This window comes from Pantherophis guttatus, chromosome 1, assembly GCF_059756535.1.
Source record: "Pantherophis guttatus breed Tessera chromosome 1, ASM5975653v1, whole genome shotgun sequence".
NCBI lineage: Eukaryota > Metazoa > Chordata > Lepidosauria > Squamata > Colubridae > Pantherophis > Pantherophis guttatus.
The window spans coordinates 104,552,443-104,578,916 of NC_142063.1; the positions used below are offsets into that span (position 1 = coordinate 104,552,443).

At 39.9% G+C, this 26,474-nt stretch overlaps 1 protein-coding gene across 2 annotated transcripts; it reads left to right on the forward strand.

The window, feature by feature from the left end:
* Positions 1-826: 826 nt before the first annotated feature.
* IGF2 (insulin like growth factor 2) lies at positions 827-22,297 on the forward strand. 2 transcript variants are annotated; one of them, XM_087880132.1, is made up of 5 exons: positions 844-1,167; positions 10,527-10,683; positions 12,458-12,502; positions 16,275-16,438; positions 18,249-19,204. In XM_087880132.1, exons 1-5 carry the CDS (start codon positions 1,078-1,080, stop codon positions 18,486-18,488), a joined length of 696 nt encoding a protein of 231 aa, XP_087736258.1. In that variant the 5' UTR covers positions 844-1,077; the 3' UTR covers positions 18,489-19,204. The 2 variants fall into 2 exon arrangements, with proteins under 2 accessions (XP_034272772.1, XP_087736258.1); XM_034416881.3 differs by lacking the exon at positions 12,458-12,502 and having other exon boundaries at positions 827-1,167; positions 18,249-22,297.
* The last annotated feature ends 4,177 nt before the right edge of the window (positions 22,298-26,474 follow it).

Below are 26,474 nucleotides of genomic sequence, written 5' to 3' on the forward strand. Positions count from 1 at the left end.
AACTGTGTATGTTGAGTACTGTAGATTTGGAAAGCAGGGATTTATCCCATATGAGCTGGTTCTCAATTAGCAATTCAGAGGTGCTTTATAGGCCCCCCTGAACGCTGCATTTGCTCTCCTAACTGTAGAAGGATGGGATTTTTCAGAGGTCTTTGCACCCATCAGCCTGTTCCAGAGTAGGATGATGGTGCAGCTTTTTTCTAGTGCCATCTAGCTTAGTTAACCCAAGTTGCAAATACTGGGTGAAATTGTAGCCTGGTTAAATTCCCTATCTGTCTTCATTGATAGGGAGGCAAAAACAGGTCTGGAGAAACCACGACACCTCTCCAGGTCTCCTTGACCTGAGCTTTGATGACATTAAACACAAGATTAATTCAATCACTGAGATCAAAGGCAAGTATTCACTAAACATTTGGTTGTCTGAAGGTTGTGGCATTTTCTAATCCCAATAACTAAAGTGGTGGGATTTATTTTAATGAAAAATGTATATCACACATACACACGCACATATATATTTGCTTACACTTAAAAAGCAATATTAACTGGGGGGGGGATCCATCTTCCTCGTTTTCCCCTCCTTTCTTTGTTGCACATGTGGGGGGGGGGAGAGGTATTTTTGAGATGAAGCAATAGCCCAAAAGCATGCTATTGATTTTTTTCGTTTTTGCTCCAAATGGGAAATCTCAGGAGAGGGTAAAATGGGAGGAGGTTAAGGGGGGGGGGACGAGACAGAGAGGGTTAGATAACCTCTGCAATTTTATTGGCTGACTTACCTTGAAGCCTGTAAGTTTGAGCATGCCCATTGGATGGGCGTATAAAAGAAGGGGCAGTGAACGCATCGGTCTGTCTTCTCAGTGGAGCAGTTCATTGAAAGTATAGCTGCTACTAGCGGAGCTGAGCCCCACCACCAGCCCTGCCTCTGGAAACGAGATCCAAGCAAGAGACAGCAAAGCAAACTATCTAGCTATCTACGCTCGCTCGCTCGCACGCACGGACACGACACGCACAAAGATTTAAAAAAAAGGGACTCGCTAAACACCAAATAGAACCAGAAAAATCACCCAAGCCAGAGTCACCATGTCAAGAGCTGAGGATGAAAGCTGCAGCAACCCAGGCTTGCTCCAAATCTCAACGCCAGAAGTTGAAAACAGCCTTGGCAGTTCAAAGGTAAGGGAGAAAAACAAACGCTCTTGGATCTCTCTCTCTCTCTCTCTCTTTCTCTCTTTCTCTCTCTCTCTCTCTCTCTCTCTTTCTTTCTCTCTCTCTCTCTCTCTCTCTCTTTTTCTCTCTCTCTCTCTTTCTCTCTTTCTCTCTCTCTCTTTCTTTCTCTCTCTCTCTCTCTCTCTTTCTCTCTCTCTCTCTCTCTCTCCCTGTCTCAAGCTTTGGGAGAGGAGGCGAAGCGAGGGAGCTGGGTGGTGCGTTCAAGCGGCGTTTGGCGGCGGCGCTGGCCGGCAGCGTCGAGCATCAGAACGGCTCTCCCAAAGACTGAGGGGGTCCGGGCGCTTAGGTCGCGCTGCGGGGACTGGCTCCCTTTCGGCTTTGCGTGCGTGAGTTCAAGGAAGGACGCCGCTTGTAAAACGCAACAAAAGCTGTTTTAACTCCGTTCGGGCCGGAGGGAGTGAAGAGCGAAAGAGAGAAAAAGTCTGGCTTTCCTTTTCGAGGATTTGAGCTCTGCTTTAAAAAAAATAAATCAAAAAACCAGCGACTATGATCCTCCACTTGCCTACCAGATTTTTCTCTCTTTCCTTCTCCTTTCTTCGCGCTCACCCCCTCTTTTTTCTTCTTTTTTTTGGAAAGGGGACACCCCCCCCTACTTTCAGCACTCTTCCTCCGAAAAATAAAAGCAGGCTTGTGTGTGTTTTGTTTTTGGGTTTTTTTTTTGTTTTTTGTTTTTGCACACCTTTTGTCAGTCCGTCTTCTGCTCCCGCCCCCGGTAAAGTCTGTGCGAAATTATTTTGTGCCGAACAGGATCGCCCGCAGACACGAATCGGCAAAGGGAGCGCCGGCTTCTTCCACCCGCTCCTTGCTTTGATTTTTTTTTTTTTTTAAACGATGGTTATTTTCTTGCTCCTTTGCGGGCCAGAGCGGGAGAGGGAAAGTGTGTGTGTGTGGGAGAGAGAGAGAGAGAGAGAGAGAGAGAACTTTTTTTGAGTACTTCGTTCTGCGATGCAGGCAAGTTGACACTAGAGGGAGCCCGAGGGTTTGGTCAGAATACACTGTTTTTGAGTTTTTGCGAGAAGATTGTGGCACTTTCCTGCTTTTCTTCTTCTTCTTCTTCTTTTTTTTACAGTAGGAGAGCAGGCGGAGGGAGATGGGCACGCTCCCGGCTTGTGTAGCAAAACTCCATTGTAGCAGAGAGGTTGTATGAAAGTTCCTACCCAGAAAGAGGAAATGGGGGTGATTGTAGGAGAAAACAAATCGGTGTAAAAAAGCCCCGATGAATGAGATGCATTGTAGAGGGTCTGATCCTTAAAGGGATATTGGAGACCGGTTTCAGTCCGTGAACTTTAGAAGAGGAAGCGGTGGGCAGAAGTAGTGGACGACTTCTCCTCCGTGCCTTGAGATGCCTTTAAAGCAAAACTTTTTTTTTTTAAAAAAAAACGAGCTTCTAGGTAGCCCAGGGATACTTCTGACTGCCGAAAGTATACCCTAAATAGCCGGTAGCTCTTGTGACATGTGCCGCGGTGGGAAGTCTGGAGCAGGAAATCCAAGGTGTGCTTTGTTCTTGCCGCTAGGGGTTGAACTGCGAAAGAACTGTAGGTGAAGTCGGTAAATGTCCGGTGCGCGATTTGGATACCTTGCTTGTTTTGCCTGTCCGTTTTTTATATATATATATTGCATTACTTTTCTCTGCTTTCCTTAAGCTGCTTGGAGGAGAAAGCTTCTCAAGATTTCTGCGTTGTTGCAAAGGACACTTAGTTCTTGAGCTCTGCTTGCTATTAAGCGCCTTTTAGAACACTATATCGCGTGTTAGATCAATGAGGAGTGAAAACGGATCAAAACAGAACAATAAGCCAAGAACTGAGTGAGAAGAAAGGGCTGGCAGAGGGTTTCCTACTTTAAATGGCCTTATTTGGATAACTCTTATTATACTATTATCGTTCTCCTGTTTTCTCTTCCAGTTGCTTTTCCCTAGAGGAATTGTTTGGAGAAGCTTTAAAAAAAAGTTTTTAGCACTGGGCAGAGCCATAGGGATACAGAATGCAGAAGGAAGCTGTGGTTTTCTACAGCTTTCAGTGTGTCTGAACCAGCTAGTCATATATCAACACAGTTTCTAAGGCTCATTAAAAAAAAAATAACTAAAAAGAAAAGACTGTTAGGCACAAGAGGTTTACTACCTGGGTAGTAGCATGAAAAGATGCTTGGGACATGAGAATGATGCTTTAAGCCTCCCAGCGGACACTTCTGAGCTATATAGCATGTTACTGTTTATAACGCATACGGTGCTTTGCAAACTGGTTGGTTTCTGTGGAAAACAGGGAAAGTTGCTTGCTTGAGGATGTGTTTCCTCACCCCCCCCCCTCCGAAGCTCTGGCACGAAAAGTTGTAGCGCAGAAAGAGCAGAGAGAGAGAGAGAGAGAGAGAGAGAGAGAAAGGGTTGCCATACAAAGGGAAAGCAGTGAAAAGGGACTCCCCTTGCTGTTTGTTGGAGCCTTTATGGAAAGCTGTGCAGCTAAAGCCTTTACTTCTGGCAACCGAGGGGCGCTTTCCCGCTAATTTGCCTTTCAAGAGGGAAACTGTTTACCTGAGCAATCTGTGGACAAGGTCATTCAATACAAGAGTTGTCTTTCTCCTGGAGTAATCTCGATCTGCAGCAACCCAGGGAAATCAGCGAAACCACACGGGTCCTGGGTGGTTTAAAAGGGCTTCCACCCCACCCCCTGTTTTTCTTTCTGAGCCCATTTGGGAGGGGGTTCGCTGCAGCAAGGGCATTGCCCGCTGCACACTACTCTCCTGTTAAAATTCATAATGGCAGCTTAGACTAGCTCATTTATCCCAGCAAGGTCATTTCAAAGCAAGTGCCTACTTCATTAGCTGTATACAGGGAAGGAGGAGGTCCTGAAATAAGATGCTTTTAAACAAGCAGAGATAGCCAAGGGACTGTTTTGTTAAACGGAGCTGGAAGAATATGCTCCATATTAGCAGGAAATGCAACAAACACAAAATGTGGTTTTGGATGAAGTCTGTGTCCATTTCAGTCACCTTAATTCTCCCTGTAACTGAGTGATGTAATATTGTTGTCCATAGCTTTGAGTTACTTCAGAGCTTTGGAAACAAATGAAGAAGACAGTAAGAGAACAAGCTGTGAATTTGGGAGGATTAAAACTGATCGGTTCAGCTGGCTGAAGACATTTAGATTTCCTTTTTTTTGTGTGTCTTTTGCCAGATGTTTTTCAAAAGCGAAGCAAGTTTGTTTTATTGTTGTTGTGTTTTTTTTAAAAAAACTATGAATATAGTCCCACTTCTTTCTTTAAAAGACCTCCTGGAGTGGATCACCAAAGTTCAAGCAGTTTCTTATACTCTGATGGAATGAGTAAACAGGACCAACTCTCCCTTCTGCCCTTCCTTCTATCTTTTCTTTTCCTCACTCTAAAGGCTTAACTGATACCAACGTCCTTTTGGAGTGGTTAAGGGAATTGAGTGAACGTAGACTGTATTTGTTACCAGGACAAAGGGCAAGAGAAAGAATGTCCTTTCATTTAAGTTTCTTGGCTGTCTGGAAAAACCTAGAAAATGAGCGTGAAAGCAAAGCAATGGCATTAAAGAGCAAAGATGGATCTTTTTGCAGTCTTTCTACAGGGTGGGCTGGCTTGCTTCTGTGTGGGCAGGGTAAGAGAGCTAGGCAGACCCTTTCACTTTTACAAAGCCTTTTCAATTATGCACTCCAATTATGAACACATTTATTTATAGCTTGGATCTTGAATTAGTCTTGAAGAACTCAGCCTAAATTCATGGTTGCAGCACCCCACCTGAAAGATAAACCAAATAGATCAGCTCCTGCATCAGATTTGTTCAACCTGGAGCCCCTTGAGATGTTGGGCAGCACGTACCCAAATTCGCTGCTACCATGGCACCTGCTAGGTGAACAGTGTCTTACAATTTTGGGGCAGGACCTACTTTCATCTCTTTGTAGTAGGCTTTAGAGAGCCCTTCAGAGCTCGGCTGAAATAAATCCACCAAACATTTAGCAGAGCTGCTCCTTAATTGAAGAAATGTGAGCTCATTAGTATATGAGTTAGAAATGGCTGTGTTTGATTGGTTTACAACTACATATATTTGCATGAGGGAAAAAAAGGGTTTTCCCTTTTTGAGAAGATTCAGGCCTGTTTCACAATAGACACTACAGCAGCAATCATAAATCAGCTTCTTCTGATTGGCCTTCTGCTTTTTGAGAGCGTGCTTATACCGCGAATTTTAATCTCGTAAAGTTTCAACGTGCTGGAAAGACTGCCTGGACAAGTCCCTGTAATATTTTTTGGGCAATATTTTCAGAAGTGGTTGACCTCTGCCTCCTTCCTAGGGCTGAGAGAGGCACTGGCCCAAAATCACTCAGTTGGCTTTGTGCCTAAAGTGGGACTAGAACCATAGTCTTCTGGGTTTTTTTTTAGACTGGTGCCTTAATCACTAGACCAAACTGGCTCTTGGAACACAGTGGACATAATACTGTGGCTGATGGTTGAATTTTTGGACTTGTGGGGAGGCGAGAAGAGAAGATTGAGGGGGAGGGGAATGAAACAATTTAACTGGAAAGGTGGAACAGGAGTACACCACACTAAAACATGTTGCTGCCTATTCCACGTGTATATGTCTGTGTGAGATGGCAGAAGATAATGTGCTGTGAATTCTTAGCCAATCGTTCTATAAAAAGCTGAGTGGAGGGACATATAACCTTCAGGGAAGAGGTGGTAAACAGTGATTAGGAATACTTCACCCACCCTCTGTCACATAAAACTCATTCTCCCCTTCCATTTTTTTCCCAGTAGGGTTGAGAAATTCTCTTCAGGAGATTACCTTCAGAAATTAGCTGGGCAAACACACATGGAGAAAGTCTTTACCTGATTCAGTAGAGCTGATTCAACTCCTGCTTTTAATTTTTTATGTTTATGGGAATTGTCACAATTTGCACACTTTTTATCAGTCATGACCTAGAACAACTTATATGTGTGCTTGTTTTTCAAATGTGCAAGAATTTAATATCACTGGGAAGATTGGCAATTCTGGTTCCTCTGGAGGTGCCTGAAAGAGTGCATGTCTATGTATATCAACCTTTGGTGGTAAAATGTAACTGTCTAAACCCCAACAATTTAAAATGTATGTTACATTTCTATCTTCTCGTGGGGCAAATAGATCCTCCCCCATGCTCCTTTTCTATTAATTGAATGGCTTAATCACATTAATATGAAGAGATCATGTGTAGACCAAGTATAGACCATTTGATATTCCAACCCAGTGACTTGCTTAGAAGCGAGAGAAATTCCCAAAGGTTATGCATTTGTTTTTCGAAGCACTGAAGTTGAGGCATCTGCTCAATTTCCTAAAAAACACTATCTGTCATGCTGATCTTGGATGAACCTGGAAAATAACCTGTCTAGGTTTAGTTCCATCTTACAATAACTCCTTAGTTTTCCAAAGTGTCAGAAGAGCATACGCTGGAAGTCAAATTTGGATTTGGATTTGATTTCCTAAATCAATATCCTGTTGGGACCACGTAACAACTTCCTCAGCAAAATATTTGAAGGATATCACATTAAGAAAACTGTCTTTCACTTCTGTGGTATACTATGAGCTGACTACAAATGGGTCCCCATAGCAGCATTGTCTGCTAAACCTCCAACTAAGGCTCTCTTATCTCTACTATTGCATTGTCTTACCTTCAGTGGAGTAAAGATGCCAGATTGGTTGTTTGTTTGCAGAAGATTCATCTGGGGGAGGAAAAAAAGGAATTCAGCACTAAGCAATTAAAAAGTTCTCCTTTTTTGGCCTTGTTTCCTATTACATTGACCTCTGATGATAATTGGGAGGGGGATAGACAGAAGGTAAGGAGCAGCATTTTTAAGTGGGAGGAGAGTTCACAGAATAAAAAGTAGTGTGAGAATTGGTTCCAGAGGCATCCATTGGAGACTGGATATATCCATTATGCTTCAGAACTGTTATGTTATTTTACTAGCAGATGTAAATTGAAATAGGTCTTGCCTTATTATTTCATTTAAGGGGAGGCACATAAATTCTTTCTTTACTTATTTATTACAGTGTTTATAAAGAGGAGCCATATATCAAAACTGTGATAAATTTATGTTATCAAATAGCAGGATTTTTTTTTATCTGTGCTAACTATCGGTCAACCTTTTAAAAAGGAAAAAAAAATGAGAGTAGATTTTCTAACATAGAACTGGAAGAATATCTAATCCCCATTGCTGAGAATAGTGTCCTAAAACTATCTAACGGTCTGATCCAAAGTTTGGGTAGACAATTACAGCATAAGAGTGGGTTGGGATTAGCCATGGCTGTACTTTCTGGCTGCCTTTGTTAAAAATACCATAGGTTTCCTCTTCAAAGAAAAGAAGGAGCTCAAGAAAAATAGAATTGGTTGTGAGGACTGTGGTAGCAGTATTGAAGAGCTTTAATTTGGAGTCACCTTTTTCCTCACTGATCCGCTTTCATTTCACAAGTCAGAAGAAGGTCCTTGCAATTATCTTTCCAGAGCAGTGCCAACATTCTGCTATAATGGGGCATCTATCTGTACATTGTTGGCAGAGGAACATGTGCCACATCACCTCTTGTTTGAATAACCCTTATAGGCAGGTGAGAAGAGTGTTTGGACACAAGAGATAGATTTCCCAGATTTGAGTCCTCCTGGAAAAATGAAGTGTGTGTGTGTATAGACAGATACACACAGATTTTGCCAAGTATCAAAATTAAGCAATCTTTTATGAGAAATGAACAGGGACAGGGCCGATGACAAAGTGGTTAAACTAACTTTTGAGTCTTGCCCAGGAGGCAAAAGTTAATAAGGACTGGGCTTCCTGGTTGACCATAAACTTTACTCAGCACATTTAGTTGCATATTTAGCAGTCTAAAATATTTATATGCCTATGTGATCAAATGCAAGTGCATAGGTAGCTGAGCAGTCATGTTTGTGACGTTTTCACAGCATTTGATAACACGGCATTTGATGCTAAGGAGCATCACTGATTACTACTAGATTACTGGATTCTTTGGACATGCCTGGTAGACTTGGGAGCCTGTTTGCTGCATGAATCAGAAAACACAAGACAATCCTTGGAAGCTATATATCTAATGAACATTTCCTCTAATAGCAGCAGCCTTTACCTGCACATACAGGATTAGTTCTTGAAAAGCAGGTGAAGATGGATGTGTTTATGGTACCATTGAATTTTGCTCTATGGGGCAAATTTGGAAGAGGTGGCTTAATCAGAAAGATGTTGCAAAGGGAGAGAAAGAAATCTGCCTTGCCCCCCCCCCCTTCCTTCTTCTTTCACTTGGTTTATAGCTCAAACATCCTCCATTTAGCAATACAATAAGCTTAGAAAAACAACACAGTTGGATTGTGACTTTCCTGTCGTATATTTGGTTCTAAGCCAATGAAAGAAAATAAATTGAATCTATACTAATCAATATTCTCATTCTCTTTCCCCCTCCCTTTCTCTGTCTGACTCTCTCTCTCACACACACACACAAACACACACACACAGATCCTAGAAAGGTAAAATTAATATTATAATATGGGAAAGCAACACCAAAATGCTGAACATGTCTTTATCATTTCTCTCCAGCTTGCTGTTTAGACCAGTTAGCTATTCAATTGTTCACCTGGCCAAAACTCTCTAATAATGCAAGGGGTTAATGATTTTTTTAAATTGTGAACTAATCTAATTGAACTTTTAACTACAAAAACATGCCAGAAGATTGTCACTTGAGTTGATGGTAAATAGGATTGGCTCCATCCCCTTCCCTTTTTTGTTTCATTTTAGAATATAAACCTGGATATTAGGGAAAAAAACATTAATTGGAATATTCTGTAATAATGCTTGGTTTGAATCCAAATTGGACAATTTGTTTTAAGTAAGAAACCAAAGTATATTATCACAATTGCTGCACTTTCTCTGCCTGGTATAGCAAGTGCTCTCCCCACACTACTATTTCTGAATATAGTGGGACACTATATGTTAAGTCATTGCTTTAAGAAGTCAGGTTGTTTCTCCCACTAGAACAGTATTTCTCAATACTGTTGTTACGATATGTGTGAACTTCAACTCCCAGAATTCCTCAGCCATTATGCTTGCTGGGGAATTCTGGGTGTTGAAGTTCACACATCTTACAGTTGTCAAGGCTGAGGAAGCTAGAGACTTAACATACCATAAATTACTGGAAAGCTAGTAATCCAGGATAGGTAGAATGGATTAACAGATAGAAATCTGGCCTTACACTCTGTTGAGGGTCACATTAGAAAACTTGAGACTAAGCCAGGAATAGATTGGACTAGATCCTGTGGGATTTCATCCAACTCAACGAAAGGTCGTCCCATCTGCTTGATGTGGTTCTAATGTAGTAGTTAGAATGCTGGTATGTTTTCTTTTAAAACAATAATGCTAGTCTGATTTAAAGCTGTCCAGAAAAGCTTTAGATGCAGGGCCACAGCACTTCAGCAATTAGCAGATTCACCAATTCTAATTTTTTATAGTGATGCAACATTCTTGTAAAATGCAGAGAAAACCTTCCTTATTCTTTCACGTGTGGCAGGTCTTTTCTAAAATTACATTTGCCAGCTTAATTTATAAGTTTCAACAAAATGTGGTGCTTTGAATGATTGTAGTTAGGTTTTGAAACTAAAAATTAATCACCACAGAATTGCTGATACTTTTCATCAGGGGCAGAGAAACTTCTTTTCACACAGACTCCAACTCATGACTTTACCTGGGCTCAAGGAGGAACCACAGGCCTATCATTTTTCTTTCTTCATCACCTCATGTTCCACAGAAATACAGGCAGCTGTTTCCATCTTTGCTGACCTACATCTGGATTTGGACCTCTAAAACAGAAAAATAATGAAACCGGCTTAGTATTTTGATTTCTATTAATTGAAGCAGCTGCAGGGAGAAGCTGTGTTTTGCCTGCTTTTTTTTAGTGTGTGTTATGGTATTCAGAACATACATTGCAAAGAAAATGTTTCTTTATGCTTATAAAGATTAATTTTTATGCCTATTGTCCAAGCCCCGCGTTCGGTGTACTTGATACATGTCTGGCTTGCTTTGACAGGTCTGCCTTTTCATTTTTCATTAGGATGATTGACAATGACTGTGGAGGTACTCTAAACCAAGGGTCTCCAACCTTGGCAACTTTAAGACTTGTGGACTTCAGCAAAGCTGGCTGAGGAACTCTGGGAGTTGAAGTCCACAAGTCTTAAAGTTGCCAAGGTTGGAGACCCCTGCTCTAAACTCTGGTAGTTTAGAGGTCACTTATATGAACAGTTTTTAACATGATGGATTTTTCTCTTTCACGTACAGAAGATGTGCATCTCCCGGCGGATATTGCTGCTTATGCTCACCTTCCTGGCATATACGATTGATTCGGTCTCTGCATACAGTCCTGCCGAAACTCTTTGTGGTGGAGAGCTGGTGGACACACTACAGTTTGTCTGTGGGGAGAGAGGCTTTTATTTCAGTAAGTATAGGGGGGAAAAAGTGAAACGAGCTCAGCTTGGAAAAGTGCCAATATATCCATCTATAACAATACACGGTGTTTTGGAAAGTTATATATGAAGCATTATCTTAGGCCTCACTTTAGCTGTATACACTATGCTAGCTTTTGTGTATTTATTTATTTATTTATTTATTGGTTCGATTTATATGCTGCCCTTTTCTGGAGACTCAGGGACAATGCGTTAAGCAATAGCCTTCATACTTTTGTATATACCTGCTTAGTAGGGCTTTCGGGGCCCCCCCAAGCAGACTTTTTTATACAAAGTCATCTTATTGCACCCACAAACCGGGTCCTCATTTTACCTACCTCGAAAGGATGGAAGACTGAGTCAACGTTGAGCCTGGTGAGATTTGAACTTGCAGTAATTGCAGGCAGCTGGTGTTACTTAACAGCGCTTTAGTCTGCTGCGCCACCAAGCCTCTTGGTATTGCTGGTGGGTGGCTGGGGCTGAACTAAAAATCCATGTAATTTGGCAGATGTGATGAATCCAGTTCTTATGTATCTCAGCCAGAATGTCCAGTGATAAGAAAAGTAACATGTTGGATGTACTACTGTGGTCTAATACTTCTTCTGTATCTGAATAATATCAGACTGCTTGGTTGAAAATCTTGTTTTCTACATCTGCATGATCATACAATCACAAAATGCAAAGAGTTCTTTATTCCTCTTATAGAATTTGAATTGCTTGTGGTCAGAATTAAATGAGCACACTTTAGGACTGCAAAGTCCTAAATCTACTTTAAATCAAAGTCCTTTATCTACTTACTGGCCAACCCAACACCTTTAACTTCATTCAGACATGCTCCAAGGTAGTCGTGAATAAGATTGCACTGAAAGTCCCTCTCAGACCCTCCCAATATGAGTGTTGACAACACTATAACTAAATAATACCCATTAATAAGTAAGAAACCATCCATAGTGGTATTATCAGGAGAAGTAATACTACGAAACGTAAAATCCTCATTAATTATTAGGTCTAATCTAATTTCATTTGTATCTAGAATAGTGCTTTGGGGAATGGGAACTAACTAGGATTTGGAAGTTTTGCTTTCAGTAGATTTAGATCAGAGGTCTTCAAACCTGGCCGCTTTAAGACTTGTGGACTTCAACTCCCAGAATTAGCTGGCTGGAGAATTCTGGGAGTTGAAGTCCACAAGTCTTAAAGTGGCCAAGTTTGAAGACCTCTGATCTAGATGTTCACATAAGTAAAATTCTGCCCACTGTGCCCCAAAGGCTTCAATGTAGAGGAAAAAAAATGACAGTATTAAGTCTTTCTTGTTATGAAAGAAAAATTCTTGCAAAATTTTAAATCTTTAAGAGAAAATTCATTACTTGGATTGTGCAAATCCCTAAAAATCTTTTCAATTTGATCTATTTTACTAGTGTAGTATCCTGGTGGATTGTTGTATGGGTTCAATCCATAGACAATGGTTACAGTGTATGGGGACATTGTAATTTAATTGTTAGCATAAATTGCTGAAATACTTTTTAAAATGCCAATCATCTTGCTTTTCATTCACTCACTCATTCACTCATTCACTCATTCACTCACTCACTCATTCATTCATTCATTTTATATGGCTACCGATCTCACAAAATGTCCCTGATATACTTTAAAATATGCCTATGTTTTAATTTTTCATCAAGAAAATACATGCTAATTTGCAGGGCAGAATTTTAAACTTTTTGCCAAGAATTTATTTACGCCTGTATTATGTCACCCTTCTCCAACCAGATATTCCTTCCAGGCGTGTTGGGATTACATCACCCAGAATCAGAGGTGGGTTTCAGCAGGTTCTGACCAGTTCTTGAGAACCGGTAGTGGAAATTTTGAGTAGTTCAGAGAACCGATAAATACCACCTCTGACTGGCCCTGCCCCCATCTATTCTCTGCCTCCCAAGTCCCAACTGATCAAGAGGAAATGGGGATTTTGCAGTAACCTTCCCCTGGATTGGGGAGGGAATGGAGATTTTACAGTATCCTTCCCCTGCCACACCCACCAAGCCATGCCACTCCCACCAAGCCACACCCACAGAACCAGTAGTAAAAATTTTGAAATCCACCACTGCCCAGAATTCTCAGCCAGTGTGAACATGGCTCACATTGGCTGGGAGTCCTAGGAAATATAATCTCCAAAATCTGGACAGAATCAAATTGGGGACGATTATTCTGCAAATCATCTGTCACATTGTGTCTGGCAACTAGAGATGTCCTGCTCTCTGCTTCCCATATTGTAGGTGGTCTGAATCCTCTTCTGAAAACACTTTTAAAGGGAAGTTGCTTCTTAGTCTCTTTAATCTACAGCTCTGTCCAAAACCACCAAAGGTCAAGACCCCAGCTGGGGCAATTCATCATCACCCTATTGAAGTCAGACCCGTAAGCTTTAGTTCTCTTTTTAGATTCTCAGATGGGGGTGGGGAAGGCTGGCAGTAGTTCTGAAGAAGGGATGTTGAGCTAAAAATACTCCTGCTTAGGAAGTAGTTAATCAGCAACATGCCCAATAAATGTGTTTTCTAAGCATTCCTGGCAGAAGAGGAAGAAGAAGAGGAAGGTGGCATTAAGGGAGATCTAATAATAGTAATTGGTGTTCTTATACTCAGTATCAGCAAAGGACACAAGATGGGGGTGTTTAAAGGTAGGCACGTGACCTAGTGGCCAATATTTGGGAGGTCTGGTTCCAGCTCTTGGGAGATTTTTGAATCAGAGCAAAAAGCCAGTCTGACATAGGTAAATGAAGCTTGAATCTCTGTGTGAATCAGGAAGAGATGGGAGGGGGGGAGATCTGAGCAAGAGTCCAGGCATCTGACTTCTGTAAACAAGGGCTCCTGTTTCTTCCTTTCTAACAGCTGATAAGAATTTAGCTCTTTCCAGCCACTTACGCTGACAAAGCACATTCTCTCCTTTCTCTCTCTCTCTCTTTTCTCTGCATCCCTCAGAATAATACTAGGAAAAATAAGGGGGTGGGTGGTGGTGGAAGGGAAGCTATTTGGGGGGAGGGGTTTGGAACAATGGATGCTGCTGCCCAGCCACTTGACAAAGGCCCTCTTGTTGGTGCCCACATTCCTTTGTCAGGAGAAGAGAGGATTGTTTACACCCAAAGTGTTCTTACGCTTGATTTGGTGCTTGATTGATCCGATGGAAGGGGTACTCAGGAGAGTGTGTACGAAAGGAGGCACAAGCGATGGAATATTTTTGTGTTATTCAGAAGAATGGCACACGAGGTCCTGAATACAGCACATGAATATTCCCTCTTATCCCCTCATACATATTCTCCGGGATGCACAAGTGCATCTGAACTTTGACCTCAGACTTAGCCACCAATATTTAGCCTCCTTGCAATTTCTGTTTAGGAAAAGAGAGAAAGAATGAAAAGCTAAATTGGGAAGGGGAACTAAGACAGAAAAAGGAAGGACCTAAACTGAGGAGAGGAACTCTTTATGTGTCAAGTGTCAAGTCACAGCAGCCACGTGTCTTGTCTTTTTTGCTGGAGCATGTCTTTGTTGATGAACATGATCCTTGGCCCCTCACCTGAAATGATGCTCAGAGGATAACAGAGCACTAGGGTGTTTATTTATTAGACACTGATACATAAACATGAGACTTATTCTCAGCTCTGATTTTCAGCAGTATCTAGTTGGGGGGCTATTTGTGAGGAGATCCATGACGTCTCTTCAAAAAAGTTGTCATTGTGCAATAGGAACTAGCAAAAAGCAATGCTTGTGCAGCTCCCAAAAGCAGCAATGTATTTAATTAGTAGTCTAGTGCAGGGGTCTCCAACCTTGGCAACTTTAAGACGTGTGGACTTGAACTCCCAGAATTCCTCTTTGCTGGCTGAGGAATTCTGGGAATTGAAGTCCACGCATCTTAAAGTTGCCAAGGTTGGAGACCCCTGGTCTAGTGCATATCAGGAGAGAACCAGAAGATCCTGGTTAAGATGTTATGATGGTTACTCTCTTCTTTGTTTTGGTTACTATCTCCAATATAGTGATGACATTAATGGACCAGTGTATAATACATATATTATACTTCTACTAAAAATATTAAATAATGGCGATCTGTGTAAAATTTCCTTGTCAGTTTACCTTTTCTTAGCAACAAGATCTCACAGTTTGCCTATGAAGGCATCTCCCAGAATTCTGGAACGAACAGCTCTCAGCTGAGCATTTGTTCCTCTTTTTAAATAGAATTGCATTTTCTTTCAAGGGGAGTAGCATATAATTTAGAACATAGGGTTTTTGTTTTTTTTTACTTTTTAGAAAAAGATCACACATCAGATTGCCAGCTGTATTGAAGTGGATAGTGAAAGCTGTCCAGTTGCTAACAAAATAGTGTATACTTGGGAAGTAACTTGGCAAGAGAAAATCACAGATGAGTAAAGGAGTTTATTTTCATCATCAAAAGATAGCGCTCTCGCTAACAGAAAGCAGATTGGCATTGCATACATTTTTCTCCTGGATTATGTATCCCAAGCCTTGTTTTGATTACTCACATTTAAATAAACTTGCTTTTAAATTACTGAGTTCAGTGAAGCTTAGTTGAGCTTAAATTTATTAAAACCCCATTCTCAAAACTACAGTTCTCAGTTAAGACCTTTCTGGACTGCCATATTTAAAGTAACTTCCATGAAACTTTTTTGTTCTGACCTTGTAACACATACAGTAGTGGCTTGAAAATTGACCAAATTTTCAACCAAAACACGGGTCAGAGAACAAAAATTGGGATAAAAAAATGACTGTAACTTTGCGTCTTCATAGATGGAGGAGCTATGTTGTATTTGTCTGAAGGAACAGTTTAGAATACAATCTCTCCAGCACCTATCACCCAGATTAACAGGAAGAGCATCAGATAAACAATCAGGGAAGAAACAATACTCTAATCTAGAATGATCAAGAAGGGGGAGGGCATTATATATACAGTCAGCAATCCCACTTTCTTTTGTACTGATCATCTTACTTAGCATGGTAATGAAATGTCTGTAAGAAAACAACTAAATTCAACCTGAACTATGCATATTATCATAGATAAAATATTTAAGATAGAGCTAAATATCTCCTTTCAAATAATTTGATAAGAGATACATTAGCATGAAACGAATGGAGTTGCCATTAGCATGGAATTATTTGGGTTTTTAAAAATCTAAATTAGGCTTGTACTAACAAGTGAAATAGAAATTATTCTATACCAGCTCCAACTGAGTTCATTCTATTCTTCCCCAACCTGGCATCTTAAGTTATGGGTTGGAAATAATTTACATCATTAGCTGACTGGGATAGATGAAAATAATAGTGCAATGGGCACCGGTTGTAATTGAAGAATTGCAAATGTCCTTAAATTTAAGGACATTTGGACCACTTGGTTTGCTGAGTTGCAAATTGTGTAAACCAACAATTGCTTCATTTTTGCACTCCAGCTACCTTACCATCAAATGTGGAATTTGCCAAGCTGATTTTAAAACATATTGATCCTGATTTTAAAACATATAGATAAATACTTAAATATGTGGCATCACTCATTTTTAATTGACCTTTTAATTGACCTTTTGTGTCAACAGGTAGGCCTGTGGGTAGAAACAGAGGAAGACTAAATCGTGGCATTGTGGAGGAGTGTTGCTTCCGGAGTTGTGACCTGAATCTTTTGGAAACCTACTGCGCAAAATCTGTCAAATCGGAGCGGGACCTTTCTTCGTCTCTTGTGGTTTTACCAGCAATAAACAAGGTTGGTGAAGATCCTATCTGAGTAATCAGATACATTTTTGAAAGGAAAACAAAAATCCCATGGGACCACAGAACCCTTATCTTCAGTATTTGCTGCTTTTGCAGGTACAGCAAAATGATATTATCTGTATACAGATAACATCTTCTCCCTAAGCAACTATTTCTTAAAAGAGAGTCCAGAGATGGGGGTGGCTAGGGAGGAATGACAATGAATAGTAAAGGACAATATGTCCACTGCTTGTCAAAAAAAAAAAAAAGGAAGTTGTTGTGAAGTCTGTTCAAGTACCTGTTTGCTTGGCAGAATATTGCAGGATATTGAGTACCACGATCAAAGTAAATTGGGCTTGTTGATAATAGAAACCTACACATACTTATTTAAAAGGAGCCTCATGCAATGAGGTGTGAATAAGCACACCAGCAGAGTTGCCTTGCCAGGATAACATCAGACAGGTTACGGGAGACTTTGTTAAACAATCTTGTAAATGTGACCTACAACAAACCAAGTGCCAGCTAATCAGCCGTACTGTCTTCCAAGATGCCTGGTTCCATCTCTCTTCTGCACAGGGTTGACTTTATTTACCTCGCACAATAGTGTTCCATGGGTACTGAGCATGCTCAGTTCTCAGTAGGCTGTTTTGGTGAAGCTGTTACGTTTCAGGGATGTCTATAGAGGAGAATCAGAAAAGTCAAGTTGGAGACTGAGGCAAACCTTTTGCTGACACCGACTCCAACATATTGCACATCTGGTGAATATATGTGGCCTTTGATCATACAATCACAGCTACCATCTTGACCTTTTGACCTCCTCCTGGAGATGCTCCTTTTACTTTTAACTTTTCCCCTGCTAACGTCTGTTTTTATGACGAAATTTGGGTCCTTCCTGTTTTGACAAGCTAGCTCCTATTTGCAATCTCCATTCTGCTTTTGCTGAACAAAACTCCCTACATGGAGAATGAGTGTATATCAGTATATATATTAGTATATACCAGCCTGCCTCAAGCTGGTGCTCTTCAGTTAGTCTGAATGTGCCCAGAAAGTATGAGACTGAGGAAAACTAATGAATGAGATTTTCAATATAGCTAATCCTCACTTACTTAATGTCCCATTTAGTGACTGTTCAAAGGTATGATGGTGTAAAAAAAAAGATTTGTGATCGATCTTTATATTTATGACCATTGCAGAGTCCCATAGTCACATGATCACTATTCAGGGGCTTTGCAACCAGTAGAAATGCATGACTGCCATAGCATCCTGCAATCACATGATCACCATTTGTGTGCTTTGCAACTAACTTGTGGCAAGCAGAAGTAACAGAGAAGGCAGAAGTAAAATCACAAGTCACAACTGAAGGGGGAGTAAGCCTGTCGCAATCACATGATTTTCCATTTAGCAGCTGCATTGCTTAACAACAGAGTTGCCCGTTTCCAATTGTGGTCACTAAGCAAGAACTACAGTATAATCTTGTATGCTGCCCGACTTTCAGCAACTATAGCCTATGCAGTTAATTTGACTCAAAGATGTGATACAATGAATGTGAATAAATTCCCCAATTTTATTGGATGCTCTTGGATACCTGTGGCATAAAACTTTCCCAGTGTTTTCAGGAGACAAAGGCACAAAGGAAGAGAGATTTGAAGGGAAATAATTCCAAGTGTCAATTTTGCCCCAGATGAATGCATTCTCTGCTATTTCAGTTCTGTCCGCTGAACTATGTGATATCACTTAGCCCGGTGACAGTCCGTATCCTTTAAGTTCGTCATGGCAAGCAATAAATTGATCTTCCTTTGCTCTTCTCTCCCCATTTCTCTCAGGATATCTTCCAAAAGCCTTCCCATGTCAAGTACTCAAAATACGACATTTGGCAGAAGAAGAGCTCACAGCGCCTTCAGCGGGGGGTTCCCAATGTCCTTCGTGCCCGCAGGTATCGATGGCAGACTGAAGGGCTGCAGGAGTCTGAAGAATCCAAGAACCATCGCCCTTTGGTTGTCCTGCCGACACAGACACCTCTGCCTGTGCATACCACCTCAGAAACGACAGGCAGCCAGAAGTGAACTGTGCTGAACTATTTGCAAAAGTGACTATTATTATTTTTTCCCAGTCTCATGGGAGGTGTTTTCAAGGTTTGGCCCCAGCCTTTTCTCTCTTGCAGACCAAGGTGGAGGGGAGAGAACAAATGTCCTTTCAAACCAAGGAATAACAGAAAAAGGGGCACGGGAACACCAAAAGAATGGGATTATGACATCAGTGGTGGCAGCAACATTTTTGTGGCATTGTCTTTATAATTTTTTTTTTTAATCTATTGGTTGGCTTTGTACTTTCCTACCCAGTATTTTCAGCTTCAACTTAACAGGGACAGCTAAGGCACTTGAACTATATAATAACAGACTTGCCTTTCAGTCCATATACTAACCAATGAAGACAGAGCAAGAGAAGATCATGGTATTAAAAGAAGGCCAAATTCTATATTTCAACTGACAGTAAAAAGCAAAAGAAGGGAAACAAAATCTGACGTTTTAAAGGTTGGCCTAGCCTTTACCCCATTTTATTGTTTTATAAGTCACAATTGATATATTTGAGGGGGGAATTTTTTTTTTGCACATTTTAAAAGCTAGAAAAGAAATGATGAGGCCCACTACCTTTTTTTTTTTTAAATTACACAGTTCAAAATGTACTTGCACCTTTTAAAAAAAAAAATCACAGATGAAGTGGAAGAGTTTGGGTGAACGTAAGTTCACTTTAATGGCGGAGGCGTCAGCATTGCACATTTGCCACAGATTTAGTTGAATTATATGAAATATATATTATATATAACTTTTTTTTTTTTTTTTGGCAGAAAAGCACTATTTTTAATGGGACCATTTTGTGTGTGTCTAGTAACTGAAGAGGGATTGTAATGTTTAAATGTTGTTAATGGTGCTATTGTAAGTTGGAAGGGGAAAAACAAACCCAGAAATTACAAGAGGGCAGGGTGGGAAGGACAAGATCTCGAAATATACTGAACTTGAAATTTTTTAGCTTTTCGTTTTAGGAAAGTGTGATAAGTGTGTTCTTTTTTTTTTTTTTCTCTTCTGAACTATAGCTTGGTCATGACCATAAGAGCTAATTGCCACTCACATGTATCCATACAATAGCACACACAGACAGAATCACAGATACATCTATATTCATTTTTTTAGGTGAATATATATATATTTAAAAATACTTTATTCAGTCTCTGATATCCAAATCCTCTTACAGCATGCCTTCTGCAAAGGGCTTTGCATGTATTGGAGAAGTAATCCATCATGGACCTACTCACTGTATTAAGTGTTCACCTTAGCTTCTGCAGAACAAGAGCTACTTTCCTCTTGGGCAGTTTGGTCATTTTCTGTTCTGTCTCCCACAGCCACCATCACATCTGGTCAACCCATATCTAGTCATACCTTTCAGGGTTTCCAAGAGGATAACGTCTTGCCCAGATTTGCCTTCTTAGGATAGGTAGTTCAATTAATAAACCATCCTGCTTGGTTGCTTTTTCTCCTTTTCCAAAGAGTTAAGTTCTTAGAGAGATCCCTTGTGCATCTCTTTTGTATTAAACAGAACCACTTAGAACCACACTATGTTCTTCCAATCATAGGGACGGAAAGAGGGAACCCAAAGGTCCTGCAAGGAAGGAGAAAGAGGAGGTACATAGTTGCATTTGTAGAAACGGTGGCCTTTTTGGCTCTAAAATGCAAGGGAGGCATAACAATTCTGTCTCTTCATTCTTGAGGTGTGAAAGAATAACCTCGAGCTTAATGCATTAGAGGAAATTAACAATGCAGTTGCTTGAAGCTCGTTCTTTGATTTGAGCAATGTGCAACAGGTGGTTTTATAAAAATATCAGAACTAACCCTTTTACTCTTAGATTCATGAAAGGAGAGCCCAGTAATCCTATGGTGTACACACAGTTGCTTAAAGAAAAAGGGACATCTAACTCATTCTTCTACTGGCTTTGCTTTATATATATATTTATATATATACATATGCGCATTTAAAGAACCTAAAGATTATACTTGAATTGTATTCCTTTCTTTTTTAAACATAGGGTTTGTGGGTTTTTTACACATGTTATCAGTTTTGGAAATTTTTTTATCTTGCAATCTTGAGCCAAGAGGCCTTTGGGATATTAGTTTGGCATGGTCCTGTAAAAAAAAAAAAAATCATCAGTAGCTCCCTTAAGTACAAAACAGAAAACAATTACTTTAATGCAAAAGTAAGTGGAAGGAGGGAGCAAAAGAATTTAAACTCTTTAAAAAGTTTTGTTTGCGAATGAGGATTTTTTTTTAAAAAAAAACTAAAACAAAACTAGTCCCCTTTTAAGCGTAAAATGTTCACGCAGCTGTACAAATGTTTTTTTTCATTTTGTATTCTCCCACCTCTATATTTAATATATCAGAAGAATGGAACAGGGAGAATTGCTTTCATTTCAAGGGGTAATAGTGATGAAAGAGAAAAGGGAATTTCTGTATAATCTGGGCTCTGTTTTTTGATAATTCTTAAGAGAGTTATCCTTATATTGCAAAGCAGTGGCGTGCTGGCTTTGAGTTTATAGTGTATTAGGGAATAGAGTGCTCCTAAAACCAAACGTACCACTGAGAGTGTGTCAATTGGGGAAAATCTTCAAAGTTAGCAGGAGGACTCTGTATGCATACAGTTTTGGCACTTCCACCTCTTGGAAGCTAGTTCAGTGCCCCTTTAGCAGTTCTAGAAGACGGTTCTTCAAGATAGTTTCTTTCCATCGCTTTGTGTACTTAGGTACCTTAGTGTTGGATGCTGAGTTTTTAATGATGCTTTGCCAATATCTCCCCTCCTAAAGGCATGTCAGATTTATTCCTAGTGACTAAATCTGAGCAAGGAGACTTGAACAGAAGAAAAAGTTGGACGGCATCTCGCTTGCTGAACTTCCAGGTACAGGCACTCTTTAAAGCTTTGTTCCTATGCTTTTGCATTGGAACAAGCCCTGTTGAACAGACTAACTGTACAAACAAGTTGGACTGCCTGTTTTTAAGCAAAAAAAGTAAATAAATATTGCTATCAGAGTAAGATGTGTTCTCTCCACAAGATATGCAACTACGCCAAAGGGAACATTCAAATCACCAATGTGCCTTGGAAATACTGAGTTGAAAGTTGTTCAAGCTGGCTGAAGAGATTGTAAAATCTGTACTAAGGAATGCAATGTTTGAATGGTAGGATGAGGATGTCTTCTAGCTTTCTGTGGTAGGGATCGAAATACAATGAGGCTGGGGTTGTAATTGACATATTTACATGGACATTCTAGAGAAAAGGAACCCAGCTCAGTCTGTTAGGAGTTACCTGTAAGGACATCTTTATCATAACAACATAACTGATTCTAGGGGCAATTATAGTTTACATTAAAAAAAAATGTTGGTTGGTTATTTTCTTCTTGCATGATGGGGAAAATCCACTTAAAAATGAAACATTACTGGAACACATAACTGGCCTGTTTTCTTCAACCCCCTGGTGCAAAGCCAGTGCACTTGAGGGAAAGACCACAGTTTCCCAAACTGGTCCCACTGTTCTACTTCATCCATTTCATTTGCAAAGGCTCAGTCTTTTGGTGATGGACCTTGCTGCCTCTGCACTAAATGAAGGGAAGAATTATACTTGTTTTGTTTTTTTTTAGGGTTTTTTTGTCTCATTGTATGTATTATTGTCTGCTTAAGTTTTATATTGTGGGGAGGGTGTGGGGAAGGGCGGGGGGAGATGGGGATTGATGTATCTTGAAATACTTCACTTGTGTGCACTCAATTTGCCCGGATTCTGCACCTATTGTACTTTTCATTCATACAGTATCAATAAAGCAATCAGTTATAATGTCTTTGTGAATGACTTTCTCTAAATATTGAACTACTGTTACGCTTAATCTGCAATTAATCATCATTATCTGCAAAAGTATCTTTGAAGGAACCTATGATTGGTTTAACTCTCCTTTGACTTTTCAACAGATTTTGATCTGCATATATCAGAAGGTTAAACTTCCTCTGTGTGATAAACTAACCAGAACTCTATTGACCTCCTAATACATAATGCAGTTTGTTTCCTTTTGAGATTTTGTGTCCTGTGATTCCAAATGTTAGCATTGGAATCACTTTAGGTGCTTTAGAACAATGTGTAAACTTTAGAACAATGTATGAATCTGGCTACTTTGGTTAGCTTTTTACAGCAAACCATGGTTAGGCAAACAGCTATCCACCCAGCTGATTTATTCATCATTTTTATTTATTCCACAAAACATGATTAGCTGAATTATTATTTAGTATATTGTGAGCCCATTTAAAATTGGGAAACCTTGATTGGTATCATAAAAATATTTGATGACTTCCCATAATACGAGATACCCTCTGACCATGTGCAAACTGCATGAAAATCACAGTAGAGTCTAAATCTCACTAATAGTTCTCTGGGTCAGTTACATAAGTCTTTAAGGCTCTAGTCCTAAACAAGTATAATGTAAATTTCAAGTGAGGTCCCAACTAGTCTGAATAAAACAAAAAACTACATTTACTTTGCACTCTAAATGATGCTGGAAGGAAATATTTCAACATTTTCATGGCATCAACTGTTTTTACCATCAACTCCCAAGAATAAACACCAATAAAAGAATCCTTCAATGCATGAAAATTCAGATCAATTGTCACCATTGACTCCATTCCCCACTCCATTGCCTGGAGAGCAATTGTGAGGCTTCATATGAGATGACAAGTAGGCCTGAATAAAATCTATTCCCACAGTGAAGTGAGTTCAGTTCCAGATAGACTGCAAAATAGCACGACTGGTGTTGTTAAAAAGGTATAAATACAAGCACATGAATACAGTAGCAAGGCAAACCTGAATAATTTTGCAGAAAGTATCTTGATTCACAACATATTCAAAGATCAATTCCTGGTACAAATTAAGCTCTGATCATACTTACTAGTATTAGTATATGACTTAAAATCAAAATATAAAGTCCACTTATTCTTATAAAATCCTCTGAGATTGAGCATATGAAGTTCAAGTTGGTTTGGCTGATCGCACAAAACTAAATAGGATTGGACCTCCTTTAGTACTTGGATTGGACCCACAGAAACTCAGCCACTCTGAAATAAGGAAATAGCAAACCTCTTCCATGATGTGGTCAAGGAAATTCCATGGATGTCCAGATAATTACCAAGAATACAGAGCATCTCAATGGTATTTGTGCCTTTCTCTATTTAAAATCCCTCTGAGGTGAATGCACACAATGCATTCTTTTATTTTAGAATGATATTGATACACCTGCATTGAAAATGTGGAATATTTGAAGAACTGCTTTAAGCTCAAATCAGGATTAAAATGAAAACATCTATGATACAGAAGAGATGGCATCCAGACAACAGCACAAGTTTGCCCACACATTCCTGCAGGAGTAATAACCAATTATGAACAAGGATGCCATCCTTGGTATCCCATTAATGACCCAATGTAGCCCTTTAAGATCAGTAAGAAAGAAGGCCCGGTGCAGCATTTAATTCTTTCTTTATTCTTTATTGGCCAAGTGTGATTGGACACACAAGGAATTTGTCTTTGGTGCATATGCTCTCAGTGTACATAAAAGAAAAAGGAAAAAAAATACATTCATCAAGAATCATAAGATACAACAGTGATAATGGGGTGTGTGGAGGCTGAAAATGGGATGCGCGGAGGCCAAAAATGGGGCGCACGGAGGTGGCGATCCCTGCACTCTGGAACAGCTGATAGGTGGTATTCCAGGAGGCTGATGCAACTGCCAATCAGCTGCTTGTGGTAAATCAGACTGTGCTGAAGCTGACCAGCTGTTTGCTGCAAGGAGGCAAATTTCTGGGAGGCAGAGACCAAAGTGTGGGGGCCAGCAGGTGGGCAGGGATTCAGCAACATTCACTCTATAAGATGTACAGACATTTCCACCCACTTTTTTGGGGGGGGGAGTGTGTCTTATAAACTGAAAAATATGGCATTTGCTAAAAAGGAAAAATAAGAGCCGGTTTAGTCCCTCCTTAGGGGTGAAACCAGCTGGATGACTTTGGGCCAGTCACTCACTCTCAGTCCAACTTACCTCACAGGGTTGTTCGTTGTGGGGAAAATTGGAGGATCCACTAACTTGAGCTGCATATGAGAAGAAGAAAAAACAGGATTAAAAAATTAAAACAAAACAAAACAAGGATCCCCGGAAGGTTAGAGGCAAAAATAAGGGGCAGTAAACACCCACACCATATTCAACTGTGACCATTATCTGGAACGGAGTGTATCACACACTCATTTCAAGGAGTAATGAGAAGAAAAAGCAGATACCTGAGGAATGAAGAAACTGACTGAAGAAATAAGCAGATAATCAGCACTTCATTAATTTGGTGAGATTTTGCTCAGCCTCACAAACTCTAAAACCTTGGAAAACAAGTGCAAACTGAATGCTTCTTATCCAGATAAAAGCTTTCCATTTTCTTGGAGCGAGACAGGTCTGTATGAGTGATGAATGACGGTATATGACACTGTGTGGATGCCTATCTTGCTAAACCCAAAAACTCAGTGCCCTCATTATCATCGCAAGATCTTAGCTGTCTTTTAACTGGAATACTAGATGAAAGTCAGGGATAAATATCTCACTAAGTAGTGACGTGTGTTTTCCTTGAGTAAATTCCCTCCGCTGATGTAAGCTCTATACCTAGCAATCTCAGCTGCTTGTGAACTATAGATTAAAGCAAGTGGGAAGCATATGCCTCAACCGGAAGTGCGATGAAGAATGATTGTGAGCCAGAAAAAAATGCCAGTGGCAATTGGATTTTTGAAAAAAGTTAAGAGTTTACAATTTATAGTACTATAGCATTAAAATGCCAGTTGAACCATTATGCTATCTAACATCTTGCCAAATACCGTATTTTTTGGAGTATAAGGCACACCTTAGTTTTTGGGGAGGAAAATAAGAAAAAAGCTGACTGGCAGGTAGATCAGCCTCCCGGAATACTCCCAATCAGCTGTTCCCAGAGGTGAATTTTAGCAACAGGTTCCTTGGTTGTGAGCTCTGTGCCTTGTTTTTTGGGGTTTTTTTTTTTGCTTATTTTCCTGCCTCTGAAAGCCTGCAAAACAGCTTCAGAAAAAAAGTCTCTGAAGCTCTGTTTGGGGGCTTTTTTTCTGAAGCTTCAATTCTGATGCTTTTTTCAGCCTCTGAAACCTCCGTTTGAGAAGCTGGGTGGGGCACCCAGATTTTCACCCTCTTTTTTGGGGGAAAAAGGTGCATTTTATACTCCGAAAAATACAATAAATTAAATTATTCTAGGGTTTTTGTAGTTTTTATCTTCTCAAAAACATTTTAACTTCATCTTCTACTGTTGATTTAGAGATTTTTATATACTCATGGGAGCTTTGTTGTATTGTTTAAACAGTTATTAATTCTAAAGGACCACATCTTTTTACTTATAAAGGCATTCATAATATCCTTTAAACCCTTGCCCCCCTTTTTTTGTGCAATTTGTGGTCTAAAACTTACTCCATATATGCCAACAAGTGGAAAGGAACTAAGCAGTCATTTTGTTTTCCAAAACTAGAGGTTTACAGAATCCCTACAGGTAGTCCTCGATTTATGACCACAATTGAGCCCAAAATTTCTGTTGTTAAGTGAGACATTGGTTAAGTGAGTTTTGCCCCATTTTATGACCTTTCTTGCCACAGTTGTTAAGTGAATTGTTGCAGTTGATAATTTAGTACCCTGGTTGTTAAGTGAATCTCGCTTCCCCATTGACTTTGCCTGTCAGAAGGCCGAAACGTGACCTTGGGTCATAAGTATGAACCAGTTGCCAATCATCTGAATTTTGATCACATGATCATGGGGAGGCTGCAAAGGTTGTAACTTTGAAAAATGGTCCTAAGTCACATTTTTCAGTAATTTTGAATGGTCACTAAATGAACTATTGTAAATCAAGGATTACCATATAAAGGTAGTCCTTGACTTACAACAGTCCATTTAGTGACTGTTTCAAAGTTACAACAACATCAAAAAACGG